The sequence below is a fragment of the Oenanthe melanoleuca genome, chromosome 4A, assembly GCF_029582105.1.
Source record: "Oenanthe melanoleuca isolate GR-GAL-2019-014 chromosome 4A, OMel1.0, whole genome shotgun sequence".
Lineage (NCBI taxonomy): Eukaryota > Metazoa > Chordata > Aves > Passeriformes > Muscicapidae > Oenanthe > Oenanthe melanoleuca.
Window position 1 is genome coordinate 6,677,718 of NC_079338.1, and position 10,373 is coordinate 6,688,090.

Here is a 10,373-nt window from a genome sequence, read left to right on the forward strand (position 1 = left end):
AAAATTAAATGGGAGGCTTTTAGCTCTCCTAGTCCAAAACAAAGAAAGCCAAGCCCATTGGTACCTAGGAAGGCAAACATCCAGGTCTCTGTCACTTGATGCCACAACCCTCAAGTGCACTGAGCAGTTCTGCAACCAGCCATCTCCAAAAGCTAAAGGTTTCCATCTCCTCTCACCTGTGGAGATTCATTAGACCAGTCCTCAGGAAAATCCACAGAAGAGCATATTGGTGTCACCTTAACCTGCCAGTCTTATTTAGTGTTTCAGCAATCAAAGTACTCATTTCACATCCATTAACTGATTAAAAATTCAGATTCTCCTGCTGTACCATAAGAAGCATGAATTCCAAATTAAATATTTTATTTAAAGTAATTAAAGTTTGGATAAAACACATGAAGTTTCTCTTTGGGCTCTAGTAAGAGGTAAGGCTAATGACAGTAAACACCTCAGCCCTTCCCACTACCAAATGTCAGTTTGACCACTCAAGCCCTAAGTCTCCTGGGTAAAGAGGACAGAACCTGTGTCTTGACTTACATTCTCCACACAGCCACTCAAACATGTAAGTTTTCACACCAACAGTTTCAGCACAGATAATGAAATTTAATTCTGTACTCGCTACAAAACACCATTGAGTTTTTTACAGTATGGGCCTGATGCTCTGTGTAGCCTTTTGAGAAGTGTTACAAGCTTGTGCTTGAAAACACAGCCACAGAAGTTCCCTCTGACTACTTCAGTGCCATAAGGGCTGCAATGAAACAAAGGCAATAGTTAGTTTTGATTCAAACAGGATTTTTATTCAATCCAAATGTTTTCTGTACAACAGAAAGGTTTTATACAAAAGAAGGAAGCATTAATTCAGTTGCAAGAACAGGCATAAAGAAGTTTCTGAACCCTAGCGCTTTAGAAAATCAAGAATTTTTTTGAAAAACCAACCATGTGAAGTATTGTAATAGATGTTATAATCCTGATTTGGGTCATTCTCCATCATGTACAACTCTCCTGCATGGACATCCTCAAAGTTAGCACTGAAGTTGTTGGGATCAAACTGAACCCACAGAGTGTACCTGTAGTCAATGGTACGCACGGAATAGCCCATGATCCTGATGTCTTTCAGCTTTGGTTTGTCAGAGTTCCACTGGGGAGTGTCTGCAGGCCGGGGATATTGGCTGAAAGCAAAAGGTTCTTCCTTAAAACATCTGTCAGTGTCATCACACCCTTCCTTGCCTTCCTCCACCATTCTTTCAGAGACATTAAAATAGTGGACAATACTTGTCCCCTCAGTGCACAGCACAACACCAAATGACATCTCTGGGCACGCAGGAGGAACCTGCAGGCCAGCAAGTTCTGCAATTGTTGAAAACAGAGACACCAGCTCCACCACTTTTTTATTTTGCCCTAGAAGAAATAATATTAAAAAAAAAAGTTATAGAACAGTGTGGTTGGACAGCAACTTTCTAATAATTTAGTTGGTTTTTTATTCAAAGTGTTTTGTACAGGATTTTTGGGGGTACCAAAATCAAGGCAATTAAGGAGTGGCAGTTAGCTGTGAAGATGCCAGTCCATGCATTTATGATGTATTTTTAACAAGAAAACTTCTGCACTTATGTTTCTCCAATAGCCTTAGACATAATCATAACCATTTGCTGGAAAAGAGCTCTTCAAAAAGACAAAGTAAATTCTCAACATCACCACCTCTACGTACCCACTGCAAACAAAAAATAAGCACAGGGAATTTACCTTGAGGTGCTGAGCCTCCAATATGGTTAAAAGGGTCGAGAAAGGGGAAGACCCTTGCTCCTTGACTGACAGGGGAAGTTGTCATTCCTGGGACATAAAACATCAGTGGCACTCGGGTAGCAACATCAAAATTGCTGTATTTTGCCCATTCACCATGTTCTCCCAGGGACCATCCTAGGTGACAACACAATTCAGAAGAGATATTAGTTTGTAATCTAGTAGTCATTTGTTCTTTATTATGAACTGACTTTGACTGTTGAGGCCACTAGTCTATTAAAAAGGTTATATTAAAAAGTAAATAATCTGTATTTAGATGTAACAAGACTTTTCTCTAACGTAGAAGCTATTTCAACAGCTAACTAAATCTGGCAACTTGATAGTCTTCTATAAAGAAACTAATTACACTTTTCCTTATTTCCAGATTCTCAAGATTAGAATTAGGAAATCAGCATTAAAACAGCAGAAAAGAGGAACTGGGGTGTGTCACAGTGCCTGCAAGAGTCTCCAGATCAACTCCACAAGGCATTAATTTAAGTTTTGGGCAGCTGCCAGCTCTCCAATACTCCTGTTAACACTGTAGCTGAACATCCCTTGGAGCAAAGGCTGCTCTCTATGCCAGACTGCCATATCAGGATGCTACCCCTGAGGAAGCAATAAAGATAGAACTTTTCAGCTCTCCTCTTCCTCTTGAGAGAGATGCCAACATGAACTCCTTCCAGGCAGATACACTGCCAACTTCACTTTGGAGGAAGACAAAGGAACTCTGTGACAACAGAGCTATGTTAACACATGTTCTTTCTTGATCACTTTGCCAGCCATGGTACTAGAAATACCGTTTACAGTTATCCAAAACCAGGAAAAGAAAAATTCAGTTTACAAACAAGTCAGAAGGAATGTCTAAGAGTTACTTTAGTCCCCAAGTATTAATCCCATGGCTCTGCAACTTGTAAGAGCTTGTTTATACACACATGCTCACAGATTACCTAATTAATTATAAATGTGACTTTAAATTGATGTAGTTAATTCACATCTTAACTGGTTTAAAGCAGCTAAGCTATCCCACATTTAACTGGATCATGGTTATTTTACTGAATTTTAGAGTATTGAAACAAGCATTAAATGCTTGAGGTATTTGTCCTACAGTTCAAATTAAGTTTTTTACCACTAGGATTCAGAGTGTGCAGGATCTCAGTTATGAGAGGGAATCACATCCCTATCAGTTTTGATGCTCTGCAAGCAGCAATGACAAGTGTAAGAAAACACACTTGAGCAGTTAATGAGAAAGCCTGTTATCCACTGTACCAGATGGCTTTCTACAAACGGTAAGGGGGGAGCAGTGGTGGCCATACTTTTAGAGCACAGTTCCCAGCAAGAGCCACTCCTTGGGCAGGGGTGGGAATACAGAGAGCTCAGCCCCATGTCCTGGCAGGCAGCCTCATCCCCCACCAGCAAATCCTCAACTTGATTAAAGTACCTGTGGGGACAGAACTGTGGAGCCAGAAGCCAGTGCCAGTTCACTCAATCTGGCTCAGACAAACCAGAGGTTACAAGATATGATAGCTCTAACTTGACACTATAGAAACATATACTTCATTAATATGCCAGCACTGAGTTGCACAATGAAATTCTTAACAGTAAGCTCAAGAAAGATTTAAATGCTTACCATGATCAGCGGTAAAAACTACTATTGTGTTATTTGCGAGTCCTACATTATCCAAAGCATTCAGAAGTAGGCCAACTTGCACATCCAGGTAAGAAACTGCTGCATAATAACTCTGACGAATCTGCCGCTGCAAGTTAAGAAAACAGGAGAGAAAAAAAAAAGTTTCTCCCCAGACACATACAGCAGAACCAGGGGGTGGTTGTGTAAAAGAACTAAAGGACTCTGCTTGTAAAGCTTTAATTTCAATTGTCTGTAGCCCAATTAATGTTCCAGAAAAGGTAAACTGGGAGGGCGCAGTTAGAAAATTCCACCTCCCAGAAGTGCTTTCAAGCAAAACACTGCAAACCACTCTGCATCTCTTGATCCAGCCAGTGCACCTAATTTTGGCAGAAGCACTGAAGAGTCAAGGAAAATCTTGCAAGAAGATACACTGGGTGCTGGCTTGATACAGATAAACAGACTCAGATAATGAACACAAACACAGCATTGGTAGCTGCTACATCCATCCCCTCCCATGCAAACTGAACTGCAGTGACAGCAAAGGTTTGCCTACAGAGCTAGAGGTGACAGAATATAAGGCAGGGAATTCATAATTGTGAATGGTCAGTTGCTGAATACCTGGGAGCATCCAAGAGCAGATGACTCCTCCCTTGCATTCGAACAAGTGAAGGTAGTCTGACTTCAGCGCACTGTGTTGACAGCTTACCTGGAAATCATCTGGAAGTGCTCCGTAAGGGAAACTAATATTTAATGCTTTCACATCATCCCTCTGTCTGATATCCATCCAGGGGTTGTATGCCACAGAAGGTAGCTTCTCAGGCACCCAGGGATCTGGGGCCAATGTGATATTTTCCAAGGGGTACAACTTCAGAAATTCCTTTAGAACACAAAACACATATAAAGACTGTTCTCACCTCCAACAGATACTATGAATTTTGTATTTAAAAAGCAATCATTTTCCCTTGCAGGACCCTTTAACGTTACAGTTTACAAGGCTTCCTTCCCCTTCCTCCAGAGTGTGAAACACAGCAATACTAGGCATCCCCAACAAATTCCTGAAAAATACAGTTAGTAAATACATAAACCCAGCCTCCTGTATCTCAAAACAATAATGCAATAAAAGGTCCAACACCACTTTGAAATTGGTAGAAGTTTTGTCACCAAGTCAAAGAGAGAATGAAATACAAGATGTCTTTATGTCATACACCATCAAGCTGAAGCCCACCTCCATGCAGCAAAAGTCACCACTATGGTGTCAGAAGCCTGGCTTTTGGCTGAGGAGTCACATCTCATTCTCATTAAACATTCTGAAATACATCACAGGTGACTCCTGAAGTTACACCTAATCAAGGTTTCCAACTTGCTTTCCAGAAACAGCAATAAAGCATTTGTAGGAACAGCTTTCAAAAACAAAAGCAACATTTGTCTAACTTCCTTTTCCTGCAGGTTCCAGTCTCCTCACCTGTGGGTACCTCAGTGGGATATGTGGCTTGTGGTAACCAACAGCCAGGAAGAACTTTTGCCTGTTGGTTTTCATTATATTCAGTAAGCGTATGGCCTCCTCAGTGCTCTGAATATCAGGCAGAGTCCCCCCAGGCATTTCTGTCACATTCACTGGGCACACCAAGTTCACATAAAGTTTTCCATCTTTTCCCCTACAAGTCTTCATGGGGGAAAAAAAAAAAAAAAAAAAAAAAAAGTTAGTTCAGTAACTTCTGTTAAATACAAAGAAAAAAAATCATCTGTTCTGTAACTTTAAAACCAATCTGTTTCTACCAACAAAATAATGCAACTTCCATGCCTATGAAAATGCAGAAATCCTCTCTAAAGCTGGGTAGAAGATTAAATGTAGTCACATGGGTAAAATGCCCACAGCTTCTATAACAAATAGAATCTCTGATCTAATGGAGATACAGAAGCATTTGGTTATCCTATATATATATACATTTTAATTCTTTCTGATCCCAAGAGTTCATAGAAAGCTGCCTGGAAGCTATAGACTTAGTTTCTGAGCAATTGCCAGCAGTGGCTGATCAGTGAAGAGAGATAAATTAGACTAAACAGTGGCCAGGGAAAGGTGGCCTCAGCAGGGTGTTTGGGAGGGGTGCAAAATGAACATACTTTTCCTCATGCCATGGATGCAAATGTTGCTGTTATTAAAACCAGTCTTTTTCCAGCAGTAAACCCAAGACAAAGCACTGCCAAGACTGTCTGTACCCTAATGACTGCAGCTCTTGCTGGGCAGTGTACAGACTCCAACACCCAATGCTAATGCAATAAGAATAAACCAGATTATTTTGTGTCACATTTAAGAGTAACAAACAGTATAGTAAACTGGATCAGATTATAAAATTTCAGATTATTTAAACACTATTTTAATTATGGCCCCCACTCACTCAGTCCTGAGCTCTTTATGACATTAACTTTACCAAGACTACTGACAATGTTTCGTCACTAACTAAAGCAAAGCCAGTTCAGTTGCAGATGCAAGTTGACAACCACACTTTTCAGGTAAAGGAATTCATGACCTAGACACAAAAAAGGAACATTCTTGCTTATATCTCAGTAACTGAAGTTTCCAAATACCAATTTAGAAATACTTAAAACATCTGCAGGATAGGCACACTGATTAACAAAACACATGTGAAAATCTAGGTCTTCTCTCAGAAAACACAGAAACAAAGTATTGAAGTGATTAGTTGTTTTACTGCACAAGGGTGCAGCCTCAAAACCCAGAGCACAGCCTGTCCTTGATACAAAGAACTTGATTATATCCTGAACACCCTCCTCTGTCAGAGTGCCACAAATCACACTTACCTTATCGTTCTCATGCTTTTCAGCTGAAGGGTGAAAGGGTGGAATGGACCAACTGTAGGGATAGTCATCACTGTAATTGGATGAAATCCCTGGAATGGATAAAGATATTAAATATGCTCTAATAATTCACTGAACCAGGAAGAGCTCAAACACAAGTTTAACTTGGCTTCAATTGCATTATTTTTTTTTTCAAATATGCTAAATGAAGAAACATCTCAAATGAATCTTTGTCAACTGAGGAAAATATAACCAAGAAATAAAAGTCAAAAAGTTTACGCCAGGTATTTTTCCCCGAAATACACCTTTTACTAGTGAGGGAGACTCAAGCCTGTCTAAGAACCTTACTTCAGGGAACACCAACAAAAAACCCAAAAAGCCAAAAACCAAATCAAATTAAAAAGAAACAAACAAACAAAAACCAAATCGCCCAGGATTAATAACAATCTTCACGCATATCTTTGATTAGCTTTACTATAAACTGAAATACATACTGAAACTATCCACACAAGTTTAATTCTAGGATAAGGAACTCCAAAAAGAGGATTGGTATTACAGTATTGTTCAACTCAGTACTGTACTGCTTTTTAACTAGTGAACTAATTTCCTACTGAACTTGAAGCATTAGTCACACATTCTACATGTCTTGATCCAGACTCACAGCCTATTAGGAAACATGAAGCATGTACAGGCAGAACTAAGTCAACAAGTAACTTCATTTTCAGCAGGATACCTAACTTCCATTTTAGAATGTTAGACATTTATTCCCACAATTCCCAGACAAGATGTGAAAACATCCATTAGATAAAAGTCATCTAATAAATTCATCTCTAATGCCTTAAGACTTAATGACAATCACTGTAAAATCTGGCTTATGATTATGATTTAGGTTCTTAATATAGATGAGAATCACACATCAATACTTATGTAAGTTTGTCCAATTATAGATTATATAGATTATTATATAGATTATACACATCATGTATTTCTATGTTAAGCAAATGACAATTCAAACCATACCAGGATGAAAAACTTTCCCCACAGATAGGGTCACATAGCCGTTTTCCTTGAAATACTGGGGCATGGTAGAATAATTTCCTGCATGAACTCTCCAGTAGGAGTAGAAATCATAGAGCCGGGTGGTGTCAGGCCTGCGGCCAGTGAGAAATGACACTCTGCTGGGAGCACACACAGCTTGCTGAGGAGAAAGACAGCCGAGGAGAGACATTTGGAACAAAATCCAAAACACATGTATGAACTAACTTGGGCATAGTGATGCCTTAAGTTTTAGCTTTCACATTTTCCAGATTCTGTACTGCATCAGTATATAAGTCTGAAGTTCATATAAAGTGTTAGCGTGATTTCTTCACAGTTTAGTTAGAGAACACAATCCTCTTCCAGCCCCAGAACCAAGAACACAGTTGCAGCTTCAGGCCCAAAAAGTGTAAACAACAGCGAATTGAGGAGAGCAAACTGGGAGGATGGGACTTCATAATCTGAAGCTGTAATTGGACAATTAACTCCAATATGTAAATGGACCAAAACTTATAAAAGTGTGAAAACATGTGATCCATCGTCTGCCTTGAGTGTAGCCTTCGACAGGCTCTTGTACTGCCCAAAGCGTATCCTTTGAAGGCCTTTTCAAAGAACACCTAATTTATTCCTGTAACACTGTCTAGCCTCTGCCCCAGGTAGCCTCTCAATGCATCAACAGGTGGGCCGCAACCATCTGAAAACTCGGGAATCACAGGGAACAGGTTTCATATCATTTCAAGCTAGAATTAACATTATCCTTATCAAGCATATCAATTCCAAACAGCAAGCTTTTAAAAAAAGCAAGTCAGGTTCCCTAAAGACAGTGCTTTTGATATCTGGTTGCTCACATCACACAGAATTAAGCAGCAGTGGCAGGTGGACTGTGCTGATAAAAGTCAAATGTCTAGTTGATCTGGACTGCCTTAAGAATAAAGGAAGGATAAACACAGAAGGTCTGGGTTATGGTCCAAAGGTCTGACCAATTCTGCTTCAGACTGACAAAACCTAAGAGTTATTCCTTTGCAGTCCTATTCCCAGCCGGAATCAGACCCAAACTTCTAATTTCTCAGCAGAGAGGAACTTGGGAATGTAGACATCCTATGCATAGTATTCATGCAAAGAGAAATTAGTTACATTTTGAGTCCTCTATTTTAGAGTTTAACTCTGCCCCTTTACAGCAGACTCTAGAATTGATTTCTTCAAAAGATTAAAAAGTAAAACATAAATTTTATAAATAGTAGAAAAAGATAATTTTAATTTAGTAAAATGGCATCTTTAAGCAGCACTTGGCTGCTAACAGTGAAAATGCCTGAGTGGCAATCTATTCCTCCAAGGGCTACACAAATACTATAATTTAGATGCCTTGTTTTCATTTTTCTCACCTTAGTAAAGATAGGTTCACACACTACAGTTCAGCCCATTTATTTTCTACTGAAAATACTTCAAGTTAATACTTGCTTTTTTCCACTGGCCTGCCTAACACCTACTGTGATAAAGCCAGTAATTATTTGCATAGAGAAAACATGTTTAAGTCATTTATCTCACCTGGGCATATGCATTGCTGAACACCATACTTTGGGAAGCGAGTTGATCAATGTTGGGAGATTTCACAAGCTTATCTCCATAACAGCCCAACACAGGACGCAGATCATCCACAATTATTAACAAGACATTCATGCCATCTATGAAGAAACAGAATTAGAACACAAATTAACCGGAGCTTCAATCAATAACCTAAAAGGTTACTTTGTGCCGATTTATCAGTTTTTAACCCTTAAACACATTTGAGGACAAAAATAAAATTAATAAAATCAGCAATAATATATTTGTAAGGGAATGGGAACAATGTGATTAATTCTTCAAAGACAGAAATTCTTATTCGGCCTAGAGAGAAATATAGTGGCTTTCATTTCCCTTCCTATTTCATTGCTTGCACCCATGGTATTTTCTCCAGCTGCTACAGACGGCATCTCCTTGTAGCTGGCAAAATAGGGTGATGCCAAATAAAGAGGTATTGTTTTAGGCCTACCTACCACCGAATTCTACGACCTGTAAGCTTTGAGAAGGGTGTTAAACCACAGGTAAACAACACTGCAGTCCTGTATAATTCTGCTCCCAACAGATAAAACTATTTTTTATTCAATTACACGCCTTTTTAAAACGCCCTCTTAAGGCGGCGGACTGTACTGGGGGCTCGACGTGCGCACGACTCGCTCGCCGCAGGCGAGTAAAGCTGCAGCCTCCCCAGGAACACAGCGAGCCCCTCGGCCCCGGGCTCCCGCCGGCCGCTCCCCCCAGCGCAGCTCCCGCCGCCAGAACAAACCCCCGGGCCCCGCCGCCCCCGGGCCGGCCGCGAAAGCGTCACGAGGCAGCTGCAGCAGAGACAGGAACAGGCACAAGCAGAACCGGGCCGCCGCCATTTCCCAGCGAGGCGGCGGGGCCGGGCAAAGGCGACCCGGGGGCGGTGTCTTGAACCATCGCCGGAGCCTGAGCCCGGCCGGGAGCGGCCCTTGCCCTCCCACTTCCCCTCCCCCGCGTTGGAGCCCCGCGTCCCGGGGCCTCGGCACGGCCGGAGCGGCGGCCGCGCGGTGCGGTGGTTCGGCCGTGTCGGAACGGCGGTGCTGCGGTGGCTCGGCTCGGCCCGGCCGGAGCGGCGGCCCCGCGGTGCTGCGGTGGCTCGGCTCGGCTCGGCCGGAGCGGCGGCCCCGCGGTGCTGCGGTGGCTCGGCCCGGCCCGGCCGGAGCGGCGGCCCCGCGGTGCTGCGGTGGCTCGGCCCGGCCCGGCCCGGCCGGAGCGGCGGCCCCGCGGTGCTGCGGTGGCTCGGCCCGGCCCGGCCCGGCCGGAGCGGCGGCCCCGCGGTGCTGCGGTGGCTCGGCCCGGCCCGGCCGGAGCGGCGGCCCCGCGGTGCTGCGGTGGCTCGGCTCGGCCGGAGCGGCGGCCCCGCGGTGCTGCGGTGGCTCGGCCCGGCCCGGAGTGGAATCCAGCGCATGCACTGTGCGGGGCTCTTCAGGGCGCAGCGTTGCTCTTGCGGTTCCTGCCGACGTTTGTTCTTGCACGAGTCTCAGCACCCGCCGCAGCTCCCGTGCAAGGGAATGTCTGTAGCATTCTCAACGTTATTTCTTCC

At 42.8% G+C, this 10,373-nt stretch overlaps 1 protein-coding gene across 3 annotated transcripts; it reads right to left on the minus strand.

Moving 5' to 3' along the window:
• Positions 1-768: 768 nt before the first annotated feature.
• Positions 769-9,942, minus strand: IDS (iduronate 2-sulfatase). 3 transcript variants are annotated; one of them, XM_056491564.1, is made up of 9 exons: positions 9,573-9,942; positions 8,795-8,931; positions 7,235-7,412; positions 6,218-6,306; positions 4,863-5,063; positions 4,107-4,277; positions 3,401-3,527; positions 1,738-1,911; positions 769-1,395 (listed from the first exon to the last, which is right to left on the minus strand). In XM_056491564.1, the coding sequence occupies exons 1-9, from the start codon at positions 9,667-9,669 to the stop codon at positions 893-895; spliced, it is 1,677 nt and encodes a 558-aa protein (XP_056347539.1). In that variant the 5' UTR covers positions 9,670-9,942; the 3' UTR covers positions 769-892. The 3 variants fall into 3 exon arrangements, with proteins under 3 accessions (XP_056347539.1, XP_056347541.1, XP_056347540.1); XM_056491566.1 differs by having other exon boundaries at positions 769-1,166; positions 9,573-9,774; XM_056491565.1 differs by having other exon boundaries at positions 9,647-9,740.
• Positions 9,943-10,373: the final 431 nt, after the last annotated feature.

Excerpts from the sequence above, each read along its gene's own strand:
- IDS (XM_056491564.1), bottom strand. The coding sequence starts at position 9,669 with ATGGCGGCGGCCCGGTTCTGCTTGTGCCTGTTCCTGTCTCTGCTGCAG. Across the intron at positions 5,064-6,217 it reads AAAAGCATGAGAACGATAAG|ACTTGTAGGGGAAAAGATGG; the intron begins GTAAGTGTGATT and ends TCCCCCATGAAG. Across the intron at positions 1,912-3,400 it reads AGTTTTTACCGCTGATCATG|GATGGTCCCTGGGAGAACAT; the intron begins GTAAGCATTTAA and ends GTTGTCACCTAG.